Source organism: Leptonychotes weddellii, chromosome 10 (genome assembly GCF_054177405.1).
Source record: "Leptonychotes weddellii isolate Sample4059 chromosome 10, ASM5417740v2, whole genome shotgun sequence".
Classification (NCBI taxonomy): Eukaryota; Metazoa; Chordata; class Mammalia; order Carnivora; family Phocidae; genus Leptonychotes; species Leptonychotes weddellii.
The window spans coordinates 72,022,012-72,047,529 of NC_138378.1; the positions used below are offsets into that span (position 1 = coordinate 72,022,012).

At 43.7% G+C, this 25,518-nt stretch overlaps 1 protein-coding gene across 2 annotated transcripts in view; it reads right to left on the reverse strand.

Moving 5' to 3' along the window:
- SPRED2 (sprouty related EVH1 domain containing 2) overlaps nt 1–25,518 on the reverse strand; it is a 115,087-nt gene that overhangs the window by 13,117 nt on the left and 76,452 nt on the right. For both annotated transcript variants that reach the window (XM_081833607.1, XM_081833608.1), the window contains exons 2-4: nt 17,024–17,201; nt 8,595–8,763; nt 6,355–6,419 (exon numbers count right to left, since the gene is read on the reverse strand). In XM_081833607.1, coding sequence (XP_081689733.1) covers nt 6,355–6,419; nt 8,595–8,763; nt 17,024–17,201 — 412 coding nt within the window. The remainder of the gene's footprint in view (nt 1–6,354; nt 6,420–8,594; nt 8,764–17,023; nt 17,202–25,518) is intronic.

Here is a 25,518-nt window from a genome sequence, read left to right on the forward strand (position 1 = left end):
AATGCAGGCCTCTCCCTAGCTTCCAAACTCTGCACACTTGGTTCACCCACCACTTCTTAGAAAATCAGTAAACGAACCCCCTTTATTGCAGAATTAGATTTGCCTTCAGTTTTAACGTCTGCTGGGATGGAGCAGGTAGAAAGAACTACAAGAAAAGGGAAATGTGGCGTGCTGCACTTCTTCCCCACCAAGCAAAACCTTGATAATTACAAAATGCAACGAATTCATCGTTTTCCTCCTTAAATCAAGAATGAAAACAAGCACAACTTGCAAATACTCAAAAGCCCATCTAGGACAAAACAAATTGCTTCTCAGGACTTTGGTTTCAAACACTTGCTGTAGCCACGGTTTACAAAACACCTGGGGTGGATGGGAGGTGCCTGGGATGTCATTAGGGACAACTCCTCTGAATAGCCAGAAAGTAATAAAATGCAGCTTGTGGTAAACAGGATGTCAAGGGTTCAAGCATAGGGCATGAGGAAGGAGCAAGTTTTCCAGTCTAGGCAAAACATGGCTGGAAGCGGACGGTGTTCTAAAAGATATTTTTCCTCTGTGAAGGAGGGCTGCCTGCCTAAAGTATGATGAAATGCCAAACGTAAGCCAAATACCAGGCTTTTTCAACTGGCTTCAAGGTGAGATTTTAGACCCACGCAAAATGATGTGGCTTGCTCTTCTCAATTCGGCAAAGGATGGTACCCAGGTTAATACCATTCTGGGTGCCCGGGAAGAGGAGGGATCTCATTATACAGGACGGATACCTTCAGGCACCAAGGCTTAATTAGGAATCGCTACCGAGAAGGGCTGCCCAAATCCAGAAACGATACTTAGGTGGTGGTAGTAAAAACCTAGAAGGCAGGGAAAAAATAAAACCTTATATAGGGGAGGCTTTCCTATGGTCACGCTCTGAGTTGCTATTCTGGGGGCCTCTGGGCTGCGACACTCGCTCAGGAGGCTCCAAGTCTGTCACATGAACGGGCCACACAGGGCACGGCTCATCTATTTCTCCTCTTTTCTCTCCCCTTGCCAATTTGGGTCCCAGAGAACCCTAAAATATAATGCCTGTATTTGGTTGTTGTCTAAAAAATAGAACAGCTGAAATATCCTAAGTATAATTATTCGACAGAGGAAGAGAAAAATAGGCGTGGTGAACCGGGAAGGCCGGGGGAGGGTGTTCACGGCTCCTGCACCAGGAGCTAACCGTGTGATCTTCGGCAAGTCACCCAGTGGACTCTGAGCTGCTTCCACAACCCAGGCTGTAAAACGAGGCGAATCCTGCTTCGCTGGCCAGGTGATAGGAACCCCAAATCCCTTCCAATTCTAAGACCTGTAGTTCTCAGGAGTTGGCATGTCTACAGCTAACCTTGCCTCCCTGCAAGCCAAACATTTCCAGCTAATTATCTGCACGGTGGACATACTGCTTCCTAGCACCAGGCAGAGAAAACAGCGGGAAGAAGAGCACCTCCAGCCGCGGACCTCAACGTCTGTTGTGTCTCTTTATGTCTTTAAACCCCCGATGGGGGGCGGGGAGATAGGAGGGACCAGGATTGCTGGAACTAAGGCATCTCTCCATTCCACCTTCTCCCTTGACCCCCTGGCCCCCATTCTGAGAAAACCCCGGCACTCTTTCTTTAAAAAAAATCAACATGTGTATCATTTCATATCTCCAACAAGTTTTGCCCCCCATCTGTGTTCATGCACCAGAGAAAAATACACTTCTAGTTCTTGTGACTCCTTCTTCTTATGCTTTTCTCCATTGTTTCCAATGTTACGTGGTTATACACTACTGTTTCCCGGTTTACAGATTTAGATATTATTTCAGGACTTCTTATTATGGAAGATGAAGACTTAGCTATTTTATACACCCCCAAGTATCTGTCTATAAAGCAAATATTTCTCCTAATCCCCAAGCTTTAGAGTCAGAATCCAGCCACTCAGCACAATGACAGCTGAAGCAGCGACAACACTTGACCGCAGATTCTAGATTAGCCTGCTCTAGAAGTATGTACACATACACACTACAGCGGCGGTCTCCCAAGACCACATCAAAATTATCTTTATCTATGAAGACGCTAATAACAATTAAAAAAGGATTGCAGACTTTGGCAGCAGTAAGTAAACCACCGGGTTTTAATGGACCCAACCCTAGGGAACAGGATTTGGGAAAATTCTTCATTAAATGGCCATAAAACCCAGAGCTGTTCTAGTTCTATACAGTCTATTTTTTCTACTTCTCTTCTCCCCCCAGCCCCCTTTCCTTGCAGGCTCTGAACCCTCTGGCCTCGGAGTCCTCAACTGTAGGGAGCTTGGAGGAAGTGAGTCCTAAGTTGGGGAGCAAACCAGATCAGCTTATCCACGGAGCTAAACTGTTCCTATCTCAGGCTGACAATGGGCCTCCTCCACAAGATATGCCAAAGCACATGTCTTCTCTGCAAGACAAAAGCACAACAGAGGGAACAGACTTGAGGGTCTTTCCATTCTGTCCCTTTCAAGTCTCCCCAGCCCTGAAATGAAAGAAACTAAAAGCTGTCGGTCAGAGGCATCAACAAGAGTGTGCCAACTCTTAGCAATGCCAAAAAAACTCCTGTTAAACAGAACACTAACCTTTCTTGTTGTCGTTGCTTTGTATTTTTTGCATTAGTCACCTTCCAAATTTTACCAAATGGCTCAGGCCTCATGCCTGCATATTTAATGCCAGGCACAGCCTTGCCATGTAGGTATTTGTGTTCACCTGTGCCAGTCACCAAAACTGAGGTCCCCATGAGCAGAGGGGGCCGGAACGAGACTGTGTTGCAAGGGGGAGAGAGTTAAGGAAGGGCAAGAAGCCGGAGGAGCAGTCAAAAGCTTCCAGTGAGCGACAATGCTAGGAGCTCAGCTCCCATTTGTAGACTCAGCAGAAAACACAGCTAGAAAAACAGGATACAAAGCTACCAAGCATCCCTCAAAATCACCCAACCTTGCATGGCCCCCCAGGATAACAGTATGGCAGATGAATAAAATATGCAAACCTATGATTGTTACATACTGCATCTGGGGTTCAGACCACCTGTTTCTTGAGCACCTTTAGAGCAAAGCTTTATAGGGTTGCTGAGACTATAGTGGTGAATGTCCTGCTTCTAATTAAAGATTCATTCAGCAAATAAAAAATTTAAAAACGGAAAAAGGGCAGGCTTTCAAATGACAAGACAGAAATCATCAACAGAGTGCTTTGGAACTTTAAAGGCGACAAAACAATTGTAATCGGCAGGAGGGAGAAATATCAAGACACACGAATGAATCAACAGCCCAAACTCAGAAAACCAGAACAGTTGCTCATTGGGAGTCTCTGCTGGTGGCAGTGGAAGGGAATGGAGAGGCACGGGAACACTGAGGGGGCAACGGCGTTGGCAAGTGGCCACAGGGTGTGTGCGTGCACATGCCAAGCAGGACACTAATTTTCCTCTGAGGAATTACAGCATGGTTTCACAATCCTGAGGAGTCAGGAGGACAAGCTGGTTTGGGGGATAAGCAGGAGAGCTGGGAAAGTGTGAGCAGGGACAGCCCACGCTTGGTGAGCGCCCAACGGCTCTAGGGGGAGTTGGGGTGTCTCGTCCTCCACTTTATTTCCCAACATATATGCATCAACGTACTGTCCACAATGTCCTGTGTTCTTTCTAGCTCCAAGGAATCCCCTGAAGCAGAGGGAAGCCCCTGGTTCCAGTGGCAAAGATATACTCCTGGTTCTGTTCTCCCAGAAAACCCTCATAACTCTGGTCCATCCATAAGGTGGTTAGAAGGTCTTCTTGCCATTTATACTCTACCTATAATGAATGAGTTCCAAGTTCTAAATACCTGTCCTATCAATAAAAGTTCTAGAACACAATAAGCTTTGGGAAGCTGTAGACTATAGAGGAATCAATGCAGCCGCTCCCTTCCTGGGCTCCAGCTTTCGGACACCTCACTCACCTGGCCAGGAAGCCCCTGATGACCCTCCCCCGCCTTAACGTCCTTACTTCTGTGGGATGAGTTCCTAACAGTCAAAGGCCTAATGATGAGGCCTGCCCTGGGGAAGGGAGGTGCCATTATTAATAGGCCCTTGTTTGTAAACAAATGCAATGAAGGCAAACAGACATCAGGGCCTGCCTGGAACACAATTAAGGGGAGCGCCTTTTCCGATGAGTTCCACTGAGTGTCTGGAAAGAGCCCTGACGTTTCCACACTTCCTTTTGGGCATTCGGCTCTACCCTAGAGCAACAAGCCGAGCCCCTGTGGATTGAAGGACAAAACCGGGAGGGACGCTGGCTTCCATCACCCCTTTCCCTCTTGCCCTCTCACGATTCTGTAAGTCACTTCTGGCAGGTAGCTGGGAAGCAGCTGTGCGTGACAGTTTTGCTCTGGGGCACAGGAAGCCACCTTTTAACCCGCCTGCTGGTGTTTGTCTCTTGAAAAACGTGACAAAGGAACAGATGTAAGCAACATGCCAACTGTTGAGACGATCTGCTCGGAGCACTATAGGAAGCCTGTTCAGAGCCACATCGCACCAGCCGCTCAATGGAGAGCCAACTGAATTCATTTCCTGACACCCCTACGCACGCTCTGTTCTCATCACGTTAGGATCCGCAGCCCTTGGGCGACTCGTCGCGCACATCCCTGCTTCTGCCTTCGCCCCGTGCTGCCCGGCTTTGAAGCCCCTTCCTGAGCGGGGTTCAAAGGCCACTGAGGAAGAGGTCAGCCTCACCTCCTAGAAGTCTTCTCTGACCCCCAGGCCCCTCCCTGTAGAGTACCCTGGACTAGAACACTTTACACAGTCAGTGCCCTTCCCCAAGCCTTCCACAGGTCAATCCAAACCGTCCTGCTTTCTCCATGACAGCTCGAGGTATGGTTTACACACCTCTGTATTCCCAAAGTAGAGTTTTTCAAATCACTGGTTCCATGGTGAGTGCACTGGGAAAATACGTTTAAAGGGCTGCAGCCAATATTTAAAAATATGAAATAAAAACAGCTTATGAAAAATACTCTTGGGATAGGTCAGAAACTAGTGGAGAACTATTAGATGATTATTACAAAATTCCTATTAATTTTCCTAGGTATAGTAATGATACTGTGCTTTGTAAGAGAACGCCTTATTTCTAGGAGATGCATGCTGCAGTATTAAAAGAATTAAAGCACTGAGGTGACTTACTTTCAACTGGATCGGCAAAAACCAAAACCAAAACCAAAACCAAAACCACATGTGTGCACGCATTCATACATGCACAGATATAGCAAACGGGGGAAAAATGTTTTAACTGCTGAATCTAGGTTTTCACTGTGTTCTTTCAATTTTCCTGTGGTGCTTTAAAGGTCTCGTAATAAAAAGTGGGAGAAAATGAAACGGAAGAGGAAAAAAATCAGAGTGCAGAACATGAAGTTAAGATGGGCGCCTGGGTGGCTCAGCTGGTTAAGTGACTGCCTTCAGCTCAGGTCATGATCCTGGAGTCCTGGGATCGAGTCCCACATCGGGCTCCCTGCTCAGCGGGGAGTCTGCTTCTCCCTCTGACTCTCCCCCTCTCATGCTCTCTCTCTCAAATAAATAAATAAATCTTAAAAAAAAAAAAAAATCTGGTTTCAGGTGTCTAAGGATGTGTGTGTTGCGTAGGTTACAATGTAAATGTATTTCTTACTGTGGGTCAAGGCCAAGAGTTTGAAAAGGCTGCCCTACGGCTTCCTCGCTGCACCAAGCACACCACAGGCTTGCAGTGGACTATTAGTTAATTAACTTCTAGAAGCACAGGACTTCAATGAAGAAGCAAGCTGAGAAATCATTTGGTCTCCAGTTATATCCCATTAACTCAAGCTGTGTCGAACTATCCAAGCCCCTTCCTGCCTTCCCATACATGGGCCTCACCTCCAATCAGCCTTCAGGCCTTTCTTATCAGATGTTTAATTACTCATCAGAAAGGCTATTCTGGCTCCCACACCCCCACCCGGATGCCAGGGAGGGGTCAGCAGAAGACTCTGAGTTGGGTGACCAAGTGTCCCAGTTTGCCCCGGCTTGACGCGTCTTGCAGACTTTGCAGACTAGTGACTCTTGGTGTTAAAATGAGGACAGTCCCAGGCAAGCCAGATAGTTGGTCACCCTGGATCTGAGGGAAGATGTATGAGAACCTTGGACATATCGGGGAGAGCGGATGCAGTTGCGCCCTGTGGCCAATGGTACCACGGCAACATGGGCAGACCCAGTAGAGCAAAAGTTGTGACAAGACGGAGCTCTCCCTCATGGCATTCCAACAGCGACAGCAAATGCCAAACTGCGGAGTGTCTCTCACACCCTTAAACAGAACCTCTCTCCGATTATTCACCAACTAATCCGGAAAGCAAAGGGCAAAGGGAACTTACTGTAAAAACATCATCATCGCCAAGCTCAGCTTCATTATGGATGGTGGAAGATGAAGTGGTTGAGCCTAAAAAGATAAAAAAAAGTAATAAGATGCATTTCCAAAGATGATACGTCAAAGCCAAATTTAAAAAACATATTTTAATAAAACCACATTCCATTCCTTTCGAACGTGAGTTATCAGTAGAAATACGTAACCTGGAAATTAAGTGTTTTTAACTTTCTCCTCTTTAATTGACTCTAGCTAGGATGTTCCCTAAAGTAAATCTGCCTACTGTTGTTCTCAATCCCTCAAACTTCTGGCCTGGCCACTAGAGAACAAGCACCCAGAGAGCCACCTCAGAGGGGACAGGGGGCCCTGCCCACTGCTTGGAAGCATGCACACCACGACCAGCCTCTGCCAGTGGTGACCCAGGGGAGACCCGCCACAGTCTCCATGTAAACAGGACTTACTTTCTGGTCTTTTCATCTGCCAACAAGAGGGCTTGACTAAATAGCTTGTAGGGTCACCTCTTGTTCTGAAATGTAGACACTGGACTCAAAAACCCAGCCTGGGGGAGCTGCATTCCAAGCGGACACCATGCAAAGAGGTTTTCTCTTGCAATGTTGGGGCACCAGTGAGTTTTTGGTTTCTGCAGGCCAAAATTTGGGCTCGTGCCTGAAAACCCAGTTTATTCCATCATGGAATGATTTGGGCGTTTCGGGTTTGATTTATTTACGTGTTCATCTTTTCTTCATTCTGGTATGTAAATCCACATAACATCCTCCTTTTCCCCTAACAGTACCTGATACTGTGTGGACCAACTTGATGGACACTGTTAATGGCCAAAAGGAAAAACATACTTAAATCTGCATATGTGATAAGTATACCAACAGGGAAATTTCTTCTTTATCTTCTTTTCTTGGTTAGGTCTTTAAAAATGTGCATTCAGAAAATATTTTGCTATTCCATAAAACTGAAATTAAAAGAACTGCTCAGAAAGGAATGAGAACTATTTAAATTTCTAACAAGGGACTGTAGGAGAAAAAAGAAGTCCTCTGCTCAATTACTACTGATCTTTCAGGAGTGTCCTTTACTAGTTTAATTTTTCTAGTCAATTGATGTTTGAGGAAAATTTGACAGAAAACAGCCAGGTAGAGTATATACAGAGAAAAATATTACAAGTAAGAGAGTCAAATTTGTGTGTAGCTTCAGTGAATACGTGGACATACTGCACAATTCTATCAATAATATAGGAGCTATTTTCTCTGTAAACATTTAGAAGCTATGTTTAATAACATTCTAAACATCTGCCACTTTATGTCAGACCCCTAATGTGAACACTGGTGTTTACTACCTTTTTGGCCATCACATGGTTGGGGTGAACAGACTCATGATCTAGCTAGAACTGTCTTACTACTGACGTTGAGTGAGTTTTCTCTGTAAGATTTGCTTTTTGCTCTCCCCCCAAATCCACAAAGAAGAATATTACTTCAGAACACTTTAATTCTTAAACAAATGCAGCCCACGTTCTTTTGTAATTAATCTCCCCAAATTCTGAATTGGGCTTTCACGTGCCTTGCTTGAGTCTTTCTCTCTTCACAGGGCCCAGGCCATGGCACCTTTAACTCTCTGAATGAATAACTGAATGTGTTGAAGTCAAGAACTTGTGCGTTTGCATGTGTGGACTCTAGAAAAGCCCATGAGAACTGACTGCGCAAGAGTCTTCCAGGCCACAATCACATGCAATACAGTGTCTATTACCCACTCTCCCACAGACTTGAGGCCTAACCTGAACCAGGGCTCCAGGAGTCACAGATCCCCTTCCTTTTCAGAGCAGACAAACACCCTGGGCTTGCATTACAGGAAGGCAGTGGGAAGGCCTGGCACCTTCTGGGCCCATTAGAATCCACTCTCCCTTTCTAAGCCAACACGGATCAGACCAAAGCCATTTCAATAGTCAGGGGAAGGTGAAATTTGTCAAAAAGTCACTGACATGGAAGTCCAGAACTTACCTTTTCAGAACAGAGCCTAAAAATCAACTGGGATCACCCTTTACTCTGAAACCCATCTCCTTCTCCCCTGTATTGTCACTTGGAAATTGTTCTCGGTGGCTGTTCCTGAAGTTTTGGCATCTACTGACCTAGCCCTCAGGCCTACCCCCCAGTAAACCATAAATATAGGATGGCAGACAACTGGAATAAAAAAGACCTTGGAACATTCCCATTGTTCACCTAAGAATGCAATGACAAAATTTGGTACCTTCTATAAGGTCTTCGATTGCTTTCCTCACTCCCCTGTCAAAGGCTCGAGCATCAGCAGGGCTTTGGAAAGTAAGTCCAAATTTCCTATTGTCGACCTTCCAATGATGAAAGGTTGGGTTGGCTTTGGTGTAGACCAAGTCCTTTCTTACATAGCATTCCAATACCACCTGAAGGATTGAAACACACAGGCTGGTTACTTGTGAAGGAGTTGTGATGGTGTCTGGTTACCAAAAATCCAACTAGGAACCATCCATCATTGCTGGCAACTAATGAAAACCTTCCATCCCTGCCTTCTCCTATCTATGAGTCTCTCCATCTTGAAAGAAGCCTTTGCTTTCCTTGTGGACCATCTGCTCTTTGTTGACCCCGCCCTGTTCGCCTTTGGTGATCCTCACTGTACTTTCTAGCCATCCTGGTTCTGTTATTTTAATTCCTCCCACCCCTCACTGGGGCGGGGTGGGGGTGGGGGGAGGTTGGTTACTACGCTGAGGGCCCAGGTCTTGGGGCTCTTGCTCTGTTTCAGATTTACTGCTTCTATGTCAGGGCCTTTGTTTTAATGGCTCTCAATCTTCCCTCCTCTGTCCTGATGGGTGTTTCCCAGTGACCTCACATGCAACATGCTGAAAAAATTAACCTGTTCTGAACTTTCTGCCAACTTCCTGTATCTAGCAATGCTGACCCTTCCCTGTTCACGTTCTCCAGCTCAAAATCTCTGTGGTTGTCTCTGTCTCTTCTGCTTTCCCTATCTCCTGTATTATTGACCATCAGGTCCGCTTCATTTTTACTACAACATCTTCTAGATCAACCTCATTTCAGTTGCCCCCACCGTGATCTATTAAACTTCTATCTGAATTATTCAAACAATCTCCAAGTTTCTGGTGATGTAGGCCCAGAAATGCCTTTTACTAAGCTGTGACTTGGAGTTGATTGTTACAGACCCTTGATCATTTTATCTTTAAAATGGAAATAACACAGACACCAACATGCTTGGAAAACACTGAACTAGAAACTTAACAGGGTCACACTCATTTCCCAGGATATTCCCACCATCACATTTTACTCTTTTATTTACTCCAGTTCTTCCTGTGACCTTCACAATTTGGTACTTGATTTCACAGATTTTCTAACAGTTTCATGTGCATTAGCCTTGTGCCCCTAACCAAGCTGCAGAAGATCAAGATGTATTGCAAAATAACTGCATGGCCAGCACAGTGCTGTTGTTGATAAAGATACCAGGGTTTAAGATTATACAAAGAAGCACTGCCAATCATGTGAATGTAAACGTCATTCTTCATTCATAAAAAACTCCAAAATAGCGACAATATTTATTCCTACGGCTTCATTAGGTACACCAAGATGATTTTGCGAAGTTTAATAGCTTCGATCTTGTTCTGGCAAAGCTCCACATTTAACAAAATAAGATCTTATTAATTTTAGACTAAGCGAAGGGCAAGAGTAAAGCCCTGTAGTATAAGTTCAAATTAGAGAATAACTTTAAATGCATACAAGTTTCAAGAGTACATCTAAGCAAACATAAATTAAGTGCTGCCTAATAAGTGGTCTCTGACTTAATAACTATATGAATATAATAGTCACATTGGTATATCAAACGGAGGTCCCCAGCAGTTCACTTTATCCCATTGTATTGAAAGAAGACAACGGTCCCCTCACACAGTTCTATTTATGGTTAAATTGCTTATTATGGCCATTTTTCTCTAAGAATAGTGCAATGATTAAATGTCAGCCCAGCCCCATTCCAAATTGGGGAAATCCAAATAACCAAGGCTTTAACCAACAAATGTTATCTATTTTAGAATTTAATAGTCTCAATTCAAAGTCTCAAAATAAACTTTTTTGTAAAAACAAAGACTTCCAGTTTCTCCATATTTTTTTTAAAGCAAACTCTACCCCAACGTGGGGCTCGAACTCATGACCCTGAGATCTAGAGTTTTATGTTCTACAGATTGAACCAGTCAGGCGCCCCCTCCATGTTTTTAGGGTAAAAAAAAATTAGTCTTTGGTCAATGTTTTCCAAGTTTAAGATCCTCCAGTGGCAAATTTTCTTAGGGAAGTTATAAAATTCTTAGAAAAGTTCAGCCACCTAAAATAAGTGAGGGGAAGGGGATCAGGTACCATCACTTTATGTCCCGTTAAACAAAATAACATCATTACATATCTAAGTTTAATGACAAAAATGAAAAAGTTCAGGTGTTTTCAACCTCACAGGTGTAAACCCTCTAGTGAAGTTTGGTATTAACTTAAAACTTGAGGAAGTCTTTAAAAAGATTATCTTTTTAAATGACATGCATGGGGAGAAAAAAAGGTGATTAAATATTGTCATTGGAAGCTTTAAAAGAATCTACACAAGAAATACATATTGTCAAAGATTTAAGTAATCTACACAAATACACGAAGGCTCCATTCTGGCTCCTCTCTCCTTCCGCACCCTCAATGCTTCTCCACTTCCAGAGTCAGCCACTGTCAGGATGGGGGACACAGAGCCAGGTCCCTTCCTGCGGCTTCTTTATATATGCACCTAAGCTTGTGAGTGTTTTTAAATGTGGCCACACCTATAACTGGCTCTGCAACTTGCCTTTTATTTTCCTTGAGAACACGTCTTAGAGATAGATACAGGAAAGAAGTTTTGTTTCATGGCTCAGTAGGGATACGTTAGGATTACTCAGCCATTTTCCACACTAATGGGCATTCAGGTTCTTTTTTTTTTTTTTTTAAGATTTTATTTATTTATTTGACAGAGAGAGACACAGAGAGAGAGGGAACACAAGGAGGGGGAGTGGGAGAGGGAGAAGCAGGCTTCCCGTGGAGCGGGGAGCCTGATGTGGGGCTCGATCCCAGGATCTTGGGATCATGACCTGAGCCGAAGGCAGACGCTTAACGACTGAGCCACCCAGGCGCCCCCAGGTTATTTTTAATCAGTCGCTTTTAGCAATGGTGCTGGAATGAACATCTTGATACATGTTCTCAAATTTTGTTCTGTGAGCTCTTGGGAGCCGTCCCTCTCTACCCCCTCCTCACTTCAGAGGGTCCAGGATGGCAAAACTATTTTCACATAGGGGCACCTGGGTGGCTCAGTCAGTTAGGCAGCTGCCTTCGGCTCAGGTCATGATCTCAGGGTCTTGGGATCAAGTCCCAAGTCCGGTTCTCTGCTCAGTGGGGAGTCTGCTTCTCCCTCTCTCTTTGTCCCTCCCCTCTCACTCATGCTCTCTTGCTCACTCTCTCTCTCTCTCATGAATAAATAAAATCTTAAAAAAAAACCCACCAACTATCTCACATAGTAAGACAGTTTTTGCCATTTCTGGTGAGGGGGCCAAAGGCACAGTGAGTAAAACCTGTGTGCCATACATGTAGGCAAGCAACAGCACCAAACTCGACGCAAATCACCAGATTCATCACTGCCGCTCAGGCCAAGTGGAAAAGGCCAGTTTTATGTCAGATTGTCCTTGATGAAGCAGTTAACAAGTATTAAGTCTTGACCCTTGAACACACAGCTTTTATCCTGTGTGGTGAAATGGGAAGCACACATAATTGGATTCTCAGATCTCCTTCTGCCTTCAAGCTGCTGTAATCCGTTGCTCTGGCTGAAGTGTATGAAGAAAGGTGGGCTTTGCACAAACGCTCAGATGGAAGGGGAGGGGCACATCTAGCAGCCTGTTCACTTCTGCTGCATATGGATGAACGACTTGTGCAACTGCTTTAGTTATGACTTGAACGAACTGCCTTTCCCAGGGATCACCAGGTTTACTTGAAAGAACAACCGACAGATGAACAATGGTTATTCAGACACAGGATTTGGCAGATACTTTCTTGAAAATGGACACAGCCAGCCTGTCACTTCAAGGAAAACAACTGGAGGTATTTGTTGCCAATAATAAAATCTGAACTTTCCAGTGAAATCAGAATTTTGGACAGCTTCCCAATACTTAACAACTTTTCTAATGATGTTAAGAAATGTGATTTTTTGGTACTGCAAAATTAAATGCATCAACATTTGGAAGATCCGCTGAACTCAGTAAACCATTATTTTTTAAATGACATGATGTTAAAAAATCAGGAACGAGTAAAAGGTCCACTCAAAGTGAAAGATAAAGCAGTAGCTTTTAATGTAACAGGGTATGAAAAGTTCATTAATGTGGATTCGGATCGCACATTTCAGAAACTACTATAAGCTGAGTTTTAGTGGGGTATTCAAGTACATTTACAATTACCTGAAAACGCTACTGATATTTTTCTCCCTTTTTGAACTACTTATCTGTGTGAAGCTGGATTTTCCTCATACACTTCAACCAAAACAACAAACAGCAACAGCTTGAAAGGAGGAGTAGATATTTGAATCCAGCTATGTTCTATTAAGCCAGAGATTCGCAAAAATATAAAGCAATGCTACTCTTTTCTCCAATTATTTTTATTTTGGAAAATAGTTATATAGTAACTTGTCATAAATAGTTTTTTAAATTTCAGTTTTAATTTCTAATACGGTAAAAAATAAGTAGCTATAACTCATAAAACAAAATCCTTCTGGGGTCCTCAATTTTAGATTGTACAGGGATTCTGAGACCAAAAATGTTTGGGAACCATTGCTTTCTTTAAATCTTTGTGTGCAAGTCTATCACTATAGGATGGAGTTTAAATATGAAACTGCCAGGTTAAAAAGTATGTACACTTAAAATGAACATCCTGCCAAATTGCTGTTCAAAGAGCTTCAGCAGCTGGAACTCCCACCAAGCGTGTATGTATGCTCACAGACCTGCACATGTACAACGAATGGAATGACTAGCCTTTTAGAGTATGGGGTTCATCTTCGTAGGTGGTTTCTCATGGGATTTAAGGAGTAAACTTCTCTAGTTTATCTAAAATGATTCAACTCAGACATTTTACATTTACATATAATTTCTCAGGAAAACTTAATTGTCCCCAACTTAAAAAAAAATTATCCAAATAACGATTTCTGAATGGATGTCTGGAATAGGCTTTCCCCACAGAAACAACAGTAGCTCTGTTCACAGGCTTCAACATATAATTCAAATAATAACAAGAACCAATGTGTTAAATTCTAGAACTGCACTACATTGGAAAAACTAGTGATAAAACTGTTTCTATCAGAAAAAGCATTTCTTGTCCTAGTTGCAATACTAGCAACTCTGATGCTATCCATCACAAATGATCTCCACCCTCTCCTCACCATTCCACCATTTAGAGTGGGTCCTTCAACAACCTACCCTATCTGCAGGCTCCCATGTGGGTTCATACCCTCCAGTGGGGCAAAAGTGCTGTTATGGAAGCTTGGAGGCCAAAGGAGGAGTCACCACATCTCCAAAGGGTGTGTGTGTGTGTATTGTGGGACAGGGTGGGGGGATCAGGGTTAAGTACCACAGAGTAGAAGAGTCCAGAATTTCCCAGAGTACAAGGGGTGGAGAGATGGAGAAACACAACTGGGTGTGTGATTTCAGTTCAAGGGCATATAAAAGTCTAGAAGTGTAGAGTCACAGAATATAGAGGGGACAGGAAGAGAAACTGAGTGACTGAGAAACATGATGGGGAGAGGCGGGGGAACACGACGAGGGAACGAGGCACACAATCTTTGTGCAATAGCAACAAATAACAGAAGCTGGTCCACAACCAGGACTGCCCTAGTACCTTGCAGAGTTAGTGTGAGGGGACCAGGTTTTGGCCTCACAATGAAACGGTTTCCAATGCTGGCTCTGCTAATGACCACGTGCCTAGATCGAGGAAATGGATCACTCCTTGGAGCACTGAGTTTTCCCAATGCAAAGTGGAGATAAAAGTATCTTCCTCCTTCCGAATGTTGCAGGAATTTAACTGAGGTTATTTACATAAAGGGTCCTGACCAAAATGGTAAAAGTTTACAATTATTATTATTATTTTTTTTTTTTTAATTTGACAGAGAGAGAGACAGCGAGAGAGGGAATACAGCAGGGGGAGTGGGGGAGGGAGAAGCAGGCTTCCCGCCGAGCAGGGAGCCCAATGCGGGGCTCGATCCCAGGACCCTGGGATCATGACCCGAGCCGAAGGCAGATGCTTAACAACTGAGCCACCCAGGCGCCCCGTAAAAGTTTACAATTATTATGTATAAGTCAGTGGTAAGATACAAGTTTATAAATACATTTCTAAAATGAAGGGGCTGGATGAGACAATCTAAAGGCAATGTTAGGTTGACATAGTCTATGACAAACTATGAAAATACCAAGAAAAAAGAGATCTAAAAAGATTTAACTGCTCAGGCAAGATAATTTGCTAGCACAAAAGTAATAATAAAAACAAAAAGGGAACAAGTGAAAAAAAATTCTATCAAAATTTTTGCTAGAAAAAGAACACTAACTAAAACAAAAAGGTAAGCAACAAATTTTAAGGGTATTTGCAGTAAATAAGGCAGATGAAGATTAATATCTTTCTTATATAAGAGGGCATGCATGGCAAGGAGAAAAATAAGGCCCCCAATAGATAAATAAACAAAGAACATTGACAGATAATTCACAGTTACAGCTGTTTAACAAACAAAAACATTGATGCCATTAGTACTCGATAACATGATACCACTGTTACTCTGTCAAATTGGTAGTGACTTAAAATACATGAACCTCCCATGTGTTAAAGGAAATTCTCATACACACTGGTAGCAGTTCTTTGTACAAGAATCCAAAGTCATAAAAATTTGACCCCCTAAATTATTCCAAGAAAATAGTAAATGTGGAAAATGAAGGTAGGTCATATGGGGGGGGGGGAGGAACCTTAATATTTATAATAACCCTAAGGAGATCATCAAATAAACAATGTTACATCAACTTGATACCAGCACTGTGGAAAATTTCTTATGAGAATGTTAAGGCAAAGCAAATGAGATACAAAATTGTTGACAAGCTCTGGTCAGAGCTATGTAAAAATAAAAATATGCACATGGGGGAAAAAACTACACCAAAGGGCTAACAGCAGTTGCACACATGTGACTTTTTGGCTCAGTTTTAAGGTCAGAGTGACAGGGTTTCAAATACTGGTTCCAGGCCCTCAAGATGGATCACTGAGAACAAGGAGTCTTTCTGAATCTTCATTTTTTCAGTTATAATTACATAGGCTACTGTAAGGACACAGTGATGTGACCTAACTAAAGGGCTAGCATTGTATTTAGCACATGGTAGGCATTAGCTGAATGGTAGTTTTTTTACTTTTTATTGGTCGCGTGGTTACATTGCCTTTATTGTGATTATCTTGTAAGAATGTTTTGATTATTTGACTAATACATAGGGAATTTCCTGAATGGACACCCTTCTTAAAATGAGCTATGTTCTCTCCCTTTAAACTTTCATTCATTGCATTTTTGGAAATGAATCAAGTGTGAAAATAGCATTTCTGTTAATCTATATATAACATTTACAAATTGTTCTGTCTTATCTGTTTGGTAACTTTTTTAAACAGTAAGAAGTGGTTGCAAAAGAAGATTAAATTTGTACATTTAACTCATAAAACTCAACATGTGACACACTTGCTGTTAAAAGAGTCTCAAATGTAACACTGACATTTCCTGTGGTGTCTTTATATTTTCTGTTTAGATTCAATATGATCCTGCACATTTTGAAGCAACAGTTGGCTTTTCAGTACATGGACAGATAGGAGCGATGTTCTTCTAGGTTCAAGGCCACCAATTAAAAATAGGTTGGAACATTCAATTTTTCTTCATATCATAGATTCGTTCCTAACTCAGAACTGGACATCCAAGTTCCTTCCTGGAACTATATGTTACGAACTACCAATGCTCCACTCGTAAAAGAATAATGATCACTCTCCAAAGTACATATTTAATAAGCATGCAGAATTATTATAGACGTGGGATGCCACTACTTTTTCCAAACATGTTTTATTCATTAGTGTCTGAAACAAAAGCCACAGTATCTTTCAGATAAACAGTATTTACAAGTAACCATAAGTCAGGTGACATTCTGCCTTTGCATTTGACCTTTTACCATCCAAACCTTGATAGCATGCTCCATGAACAAACACTACATTTTTAAAAACCCCGACTTCGAAGCTCACTACCGTGTGATTCGTAACAAAGCACACACTTTTGTTTTGAGTATCTTGTTACAGTGACAGAAAGACAGCTTAGTTAATCAAAGACGCCAACAAGAGAGCCAAATACACGACTTCTAAGCACCTGCGGTATATGGTGTGTGGTAAAAAGTGCCTTTGCTGGGAAGCCAGGGTTACGTGTTGCATTTGGCATCAGCTCCCGGGTTCTAACTTCTTAAGTTTTCACGACAGTTTGAAGTCAGAGAAATAAGGGGAGGGAAAAACAACAACAACAATAACCCAACCTATGAGAAGAGGGCTTACGATTAAACAATAAAGAAATGGGGTGTTGCTGATTTAACCTGTGGGTTGCATGTCTGCCATTACCAGTTTGTCTTTCTGCCGTTCACCATGGATGAGAAAGCCGCTGCGTCCGTTGCCTTCGGGGTGCATAACCTTACAGACCCCCACGCGACTGATCCCGCCTCCTTCCTGTGGGAACCATCCCCCGCTGGAGTCATCTCTGGTCATAACCACGGCCTTGACACGCACAATATAGCTGTCACTAGAACGACAACAACAAGAAGAACGGGGCATGACAATGGTCTGGTAGCTGCAGGACACGTTTCACAATTCAAGATGACCACTGGCTGGCACTTTTCTGGAGTCATCAAAAGAAAATCTAGGTCTGGCGGCAACCTTAAAAGGTGACCCTTCTCGGGGCGTCTGGGTGGCTCAGTCGTTAAGCGTCTGCCTTCGGCTCAGGTCATGATCCCAGCGTCCTGGAATCGAGCCCCGCATCGGGCTCCCTGCTCAGGGGGAAGCCTGCTTCTCCCTCTCCCACTCCCCCTGCTTGTGTTCCCTCTCTCGCTGTGTCTCTCTCTGTCAAATAAATCAATAAAATCTTAAAAAAAAAAAAAAAAGGTGACCCTTCTCAAATTTGAGGGGAAAAAACCCCAAAAAACACTTTAACTAATTACCTTGCCAAAGTACATTTTTAAAAAGATACCCAGTAAATTTAAAGATGTTTGTGAGTCTTTGAAGATGTATGCAGGCATAATGTTCTCTAGTTTCTGGGTTTAAGTATTAATAACAAAATGAATGAGCTAAATGCTGTAATTTGTTATCCCTAAGTTAGGAAAGTCAAACCTATGAACTTAAGGGGATATTACAATTTCAACCCTTAAAACTTAGTTCGCAATGAATGACCTAGGCTTAACATTTTATAAAGCTAATCATCTTCTGATTTAGCACAAGAACAGGATAATTTCCTTCCAAATCACAAATTCACCATGCAATCGCATATGTAGGTGGGAAAAGATTTCAGTTCCAATACCCTTTACGCATGTGTAGCCTTCTGTTTATGATTTTATTTTTTCCAGGCTAAACTTCAATTTCGCAATAACTTCTTTTGCACATTTGCCAAAAATCCTCTTTCTTCTCCAGAGACCAACTCTAGCTCTTGTCATTCTCTTCATCACTTTTGGGGAAACATATTTGGGTTTTTCAGCAAGGCCATTTAAATTCTCATTTGCTGTTTTCTTTCTTTGGATAGAATTCATTTTTTACTCATTCAAACGTATATTCACATCTTCTACATGCCAGGCACTGTGCCAGATTCTAGAGAAACAAAGATGTAGAGTAACATAGAACCCCCTCTTTCCTTGGGACTCAGGGAAGACCTCTCCTTCCCCCTAGGCCAGCCAGAGCCCGGCCACTGCCATGTCCAGTCCACCAGAGACCCTTTAGACAGTCCCTCTCCTCTACACCCTTGCTCACCGCACTCACCCAGATTTCCCATGACTGCCTGTGGCTCAACTTCTACTCCCCTCCACCATGCCCCCCTGCTCCCTTACTTCCTTGTCCCTTCCTCAGACTAGTCCTTTCATTTTGAAAACTGGTAAAATATATATGTGATAACATGTACCATTTTAACTGTACAATTCTGTGGCATTAAGTACATGGACACTGCTCTACAACTCTCACCACCATCCATCTCCAGGACTTTTTTCATATCCCAGACCGAAACGCCATACCCATTAGACATTTTTAAACCCCCCACTGTTCTCCCCTCTGCCCAGCCCCTGCAATCACCCTTCTACTTTCTGTCTCAATGGTTTTGACTGCTCCAGGGACCTCACAGACGTTCCTTTCACTTTCTGAACCTACATGGAAATGTGCTCTGGGGCTGAGCTTCTGGGGCCCATTGACGCAAGGCCGCTCTCTCTGTCCAGCCGCTCTCCTTGCTGAGGCTTGATGTGGGGCATGCTAGTCACCTCTGCCGCAGGCTACTGGTGCATGCCCTGGTTTCTCTGAAGCTCCCAAGTCTGACCATGCCACCACTACCCTCCTCTTCAATCTTCTACAGACCTCTGGGCCGCATCCCTTCCCTCATTCCTGGAAGACGGTGGCAGATGGGCCCACTGTCCCTCCATCTCTCCACCACGATCCCTGCTGTGATTCTTGGTAATTTCCTTATTCACACAGAAGTTCCGTACAATACCTTGGCCTCTCAGTTTCTGGAACTCTTCCCCAATGCCCTTGTCTTACCCCCAACCTTAGGTACCCCAGCCTAGGTCACACCCATGACCTTGTCATTACTAATATCTGCACCACCTCCGTAACCTCAGTTTTGAGCAGCGTGCTCTCCAGCTGCCTCTTGCCAAATTTGTGGCTCACTCCCTCCACATTCCTACAAGTCTTCACCCCACTGGGACCAACCATCTATTGCTCTGACCCCCTTCCCCCGAACCTTCATGTTCTCCCTTGATTCAGTACTCAAGTTCCAGAGTCTGTCACGACACGCTTTTGTACAAAAACGTAACATGTTGCCCTCTCTTTCTTCACTGTAATGCCCGGTGAAACCCCAACCCTGGTGAAATTCTACCACCTCCTTAACTCCATGCCCTACCCAGGCTGTTGAACAGGACTTTGTTCAAAGGTCTAGTTTTAAAGTCACTAACCTCAAGTGGGCTTCTAGGTGCCCCCCAGCATGCTGCCACATTTCCCTAATCTGTCCCCAAGAAGATTATTTCATGGGCCCACCTACCTTGTCCCTCTCAGTTGATGGAGGAATTGCTTTAATTTCCCTGGGAAGACAGGTAAAGTCAGGAGGGACCTTGCACCCATGCCCACTAGCATTCCTATGACTCTGTACCAGTACTCTCGGCCTCTCCTCCTTTAACTGTGGCTAAACCATCCATAACCCAAGCCAGGGCCAACAACTCCACTTAAAATTCTTCTAGGTGCTAACAGTGCCCAAATTCACATGTCTACCCAGACCTCTTCCCTGAGCTTCAGATCAGTAAAATCAACTACCTATGTGATTTCTCTCCTTGGGCATCTGGTAGGCATATCTCAATCAACATGTTTCAGACTGAACTCTTAACTGTCAAAACTTTTTTATACTACTGGTTCTCCCTTTGAAATATAGCCAGAATCCACTTTTTACCACCTCCATCAACACTGCCCTGATCCCAGTCACCATCACCTCTCAGACTACTGCAACCTCCTCCTAACTGGCCTTCCTACTTCCACACCCACCCAACTTTCTAAGAAAATACAAAGGTGAGTCAGATTATGATACTCTACTAAAATAAGACACCCAGTAAGCTTCCTACATTACTCTGAGTAAAAATGAAACTCAAGCACTTATCACTCTCCTCCTTGCTCATTCTACTTTAGTCCCATTGCCCCTGTCCTCCACATTAAGCACACTATGACCTCAGGGCTTTTGCATTTGCTATCCCCCCCACTCGGCCCTTCTCCCCCCACACTAACTCAGCTCATTTCCTTATTTCCTCCAGGTCTCTGCCCAAGGTTATTTCATCAGAGAAGATTCTCTGTCCACTTTATATAAAGTAGTACCCTCCAATCCTCTTAAATCTTCTCATCCTTCTTTATCTTTCTACATGCTACCGAAACATCTGCCCTACTTGTTTGCCCACTTTTTTGAACTAGATTGTAAACTCCATAGAACCAAGGCCTTTGCTCTTTTTGTTCACTGCTACATCCCTAGAACCTACAGCAGTGTTTTTTATGTGGTAGGCTGTGGAATGAAAGGTTAATTTTTTTTTTTTTAAATATTGTATTTATTTACTTAGTGAGAGCAAGTGAGAGAGAGAGAGAGAGAGCATGAGCAGGGGGAGGGGCAGAGGGAGGGTAGAAGCAGACTCCCCGCTAAGCAGGGAGCCTGATGCAGGGCTCGACCCCAGGACCCTGAGATCATGACCTGAGCTGAAGGCAGGCGCCCAACCGACTGAGCCACCCAGGCGCCCCAATGAATGGGTTAAATGCATGAAATTTATAAACAGGTTTTAAAAAAGTTATTTGTAGCTAACAAAATCTCTGAGAAAAAATAAAGTGTTCAATACTCATTTGCTTATGAGCCACAATAGCTTAGTTGGGATAGGATAAAGATTTCATTAATAAGAAAACTAAATTTAATAATCACATGGTTTCTTTCATTAATCCATTCATCTCATGATTCAAATCCATTTTCCTTTAGATCACAGAGATTAGGAACATTTGGTAACATTTGTTTAGATTAGTTACATACAGACAAGTTGAGAATATACTTTTCCCAGCCATGTCCCATTCATTCTAGAAAAACTAAGGGTCCTCAGGATTTGTAACTCTTCAGGATGAAACACACAGCTTTCTCAGACCTTCTGTTAGTGTACGATGGGTTCATCCCAACAGGAAATGGCCAAGGTGAATAACTGAAACTACACACCTCTTGTTAGAACATGCTTTTTACTTTTTTGGTGTTGCAGCTGTCTGCCATTCTCCCTTCCTTTGAGGGGATTAAGTAAACACGAAAAAGGGAAGTTTGCATGACTTATGTTGGTGCCATAAACTTACTTCCAAGAAGTATTCATTTATTGGAGATTTTAAAAAATACCCCACTCCTTGGCTCTTAGACTACAGGGGCTGCTAATTTGGGTCTTTGCTTGCAGCCTGCCGCATCCTCGATCTTGCCCTAATTCCTCCTATGCTGCTTCCAAAGAGCACTGACTCCTGTGTCATGGGGTGTGTGTGTTGGAGGCAGGGGAACAGAATCCCCCCACCCCATCCTCTGGCAACAGCCCCATCAGCCAGCATTCACTGAGGCCTCTGGCTATTTAAAACAAGGCAGGGGGATAAAGGGTTGCACTGAAAGCTGTGAAGGATGTCTGGATAATCCAGCTGCATGGCCACAGGCCAACTGCTTCCTATCTGTGGTGTATTTATGTTACTCAGGCACTTCACCCCGCCCAGAACAGAAACGACAGTGAACTCTACTACCAAAAAGGTATACGGGAGGAAAACTCCCTCCCCACCTTCCCTCTGTCTCTTTCTGGAAAGAATTTAAACAACATGTTTAAGCCAGATGTTGGGTTTGTTTGGGGGAGGATGGGACAGGAAGGGCAAGGGCAGATTAGTTTTTTAATTTGCACAAGGAAAATGGTGCTGGTATGCTTCAGAAGAAATTCAAAAAATGCTATTATTGTCAAAAATAACAAAACTTAAAAAAATGCTTCTGCAAGCAGCAACTGCTAAACGGGTGTAACTCATTAGGACCCGGTGAAGTTCCACACGTAGATCCAAACACCAACTGAATGGAGTCCTAGTGTCTGAACTTGAGCTAAACTCCCCCAAAGATTCAATGTCATTACATCTGGGATTTGACTACCACCCCCCAAATAATATCATATTCTTTCACTGCATTATGAGTAAAAAAGTGGCTTCTATGAAGTGAACTGGAGACCTGCCATTTAAACGTGGTTCCTTTAAGGAGAAAGCTTTGCATTCTGAACATGGGGGCTTATCTGTAAAAATGAGACTTGTTCTGTGATCACGTCAATGTGCAAAGGAAGGAGGTGACATCTGGCAGGATGGGGGAGGCAGAGTAAGAACAATTTCAAAACTAGATTTTTATTTGGGGGTATTGATTCCAAGGGGCACAGCAGGGTTTGGATCTTTGGCTTTTATGTTCTAGGTTCTCTTCTATATTCAAAGCAGGCCCTGTCTGGACCACGTTACAGAAGTAAACAAGGTAAACAAAGGAACTGCAGGAAATGGGGATGAGGCAGCGCCCTCTGTAAGTGTCATTCAGAGCCAGACAGGCTCAGCAGCACCCTGACCTCAGTAGCTGAAGAATCCTCTGGCAGAGAGGATCTACCCTGCTGGGATGTCCTGAGGGTTAAAAGCCGCGCTAGAGGTCAAGTGCTTGATACAGAGAAGTTTGGTAAGTTGTAGCCATCAAAATTATTTTTGCTGAAGGTCTGACTTTGATTACAAAACAGGTCCTTTAAAGACCAGCTCCCCTGGCCCCTAAGGAGTGGGTTTCCAGACCGCCCGCCTTTTTCTGCTGGCCGAGAGAAGAGTAACAGGGAGGCTGTCAGGCCCTTGACAACAGAAGAAAATCCCAGACAGACCTCCAGCAATTACCAACGCAAGTCGGATTTATAAAAGACCTGGTCTGAGCCTACATTTCAGGCACACCCGTAGAGGAAAATAATTCCATTTGCCATCTGCAAACTGGCCCTGTGCTCCTGACCTTCCTCCCTGGGCTCTGGGGACGGAGACTGGAACTTTGACATCCCCCACACAGACTTCCCGGCCCCCTCCTCAGGGCCCGCCCTCATCTGATCACACGGCTGCCTTGCCGCTCTTTTCCACCCTCCTCTCCTGCACCAGACCTTGAGAGCGATTAGCCCAGATCCTAGCCCCTCAGACTCCCTCTTCCACCCGGCAGAGCCGCCAGCCGCACCCGAATAGAACACGAGTCCTCCGGGGGAGCCGGGCACACTCTTTACTGTCATCAGATCCCGCATCCCACCTCCAGTCATCCTTGTACCTAGAGACTTACAAAGTCTCTTTGATTTCCTTGATTATATATGTATATAAAATATTATATGTATGCGGAAGCCAGAAATTGGTCATATTCTATTTAAGCAGGTGGTGGTTTCGTGAGCGGTTATTTCATTAAGTATCAACTACTTAATTTTTTAAAAGTGGACCGCTCTGGTCTTAAAAATTTCTATCCTCGAAAGTTATAGGCAAGGGAGTGATACATGACGTGGTTCTATGCATGGTGGTACCATGATTTTCAGCTCTGTGCCAGCCACTAAAGGTAGGACACTTAATGTCTACCAAAATGTGTAGTGTGTACAGTTAGGCCATTATAGGAAACAGTGGCAAGAAAAGCCCACTAAAGATGCTAGATCTGGCCGCAGCCAAGTCTGGCAAAGGCATCAGCTTTCCTCTCAAATGCTGATGAGCAGGCACTATGAAGCATAGAAAGAATTTTCTGAATCTTAAATGTTTGCTTCATAAAGAGAACTGGTTTGCAGGATATTGGATTTGGGAAGCTGAAAAGTAGGCTAAGACCACTTACGAAAAAGCCTTCCCTACAGTTACTGACCATCCGTGAAAGCGGCCACGCAGTACCCTTGATGGAGAGTCATACTGGGGACAGCCCTACCCCAGTATATGCTAGTAAAAGAATCCACATACTTGAACAGGTACTAACACCATGACTTTGAACTCATGGTGTCAAAGCAGTCTGCTCGTGACTAGATGTACCGAGAGAGGAAATCTTCGTTGTGCTGCTGCTTTTCTGAAACGCCGCAGCTCATCTCGCCCTTGCAGAGAAATTCCCCCAGAGGGTTACAACGGAGCTGTTCTAGGTTTTATCTTTATGGTCAATTTAGGTACTTTAAAAATGGTATGTAATGAGTTTCCAGGGATGGAACTCCAATACATACACGCGGTACCCAAAAGGTGATGGTGGTAGTGGGTACTTGTCTTACGATGACTTCATCCAGGAACCAATACAGGCTCAAAGCCTGGGGTCCTGGGAGAGCCCCAGAGTGGGTGTGAATAGGTTCTCCTCCTTTACGGTGTACTGGGCTCAGAATCTGTGAGTGAGCGTATGAGAAAATGTCTTAGGAATCCCCACCTTCACCTTGCATCACCAGCCAGGTCGTTCTGCTGTACTGCAAGGTCACTAAAGCCCTCCATGTCCAAGTGCTCCCCTCACCCAGAGGGGGACGTACGGGGCATGCCCATTCTCATCCTCAAATGCCACATATAAACGCAGCATCTTTGTTGTTTATGCTACCTAGCTACACTGAGGCATATAAATAGACCCACTCACCCACACACCATTTTCTACTGCACATAATAGAAAGGGTTGCTTTCTCCATTATTGTGAAGGACACTGCCAGCAAGACTGGGTGTTTGAAATAGGAATGATTATTACATTTAGTAATTTTAAAACCAATCCTCATAAGTCAATTAGACACGGCCACTAGTGTTTTTATTTTCCTACTGAAATCTTAATATAAAAATACTCCTTTAGAAAAACTACCACAAACTCGTAGTTTATAAGTAGTGATTCTATGATTCAAAATAAAGACCCGCACCTTGTTTAATACAGAGGACCGATTTAGCTTGCTATGTGCCTCTATAAAATCTTCCTTTAAGTTACAATGCACTGGAAACAGACACATTTTCTAATCTCAAGTGCTACTTTACACTTTCCGGTCCTAAGAGCCAGAGCAGCACGTGCATTGAACATTCTGGCACATTCTCTCTCGCATGGGGCCAGGGCACCTGCCCTGTAGATGCCCTTAGACATAGACGTTCTGCAGGGCTGGCCAAGGGGAGGGTACTAGGCAGTGTGCCATTCACCGTTCTGCTCCCTCTTTCTTTGCTGCTGTGTCCTGTGACCCAACGGCCAAGAAAAGGAAATGAAGCAAAGACAAAAAGGAACAAAGATCAGGACTGGACATTAAACTCATAAGCTTTACAGTGGCTTAACGAGGCCTTTGAGGAAATAGTTGAGGAAATACCAGAGGCACTTGGGGGTCCTCTGACATCCTTGCAGCCTGGGA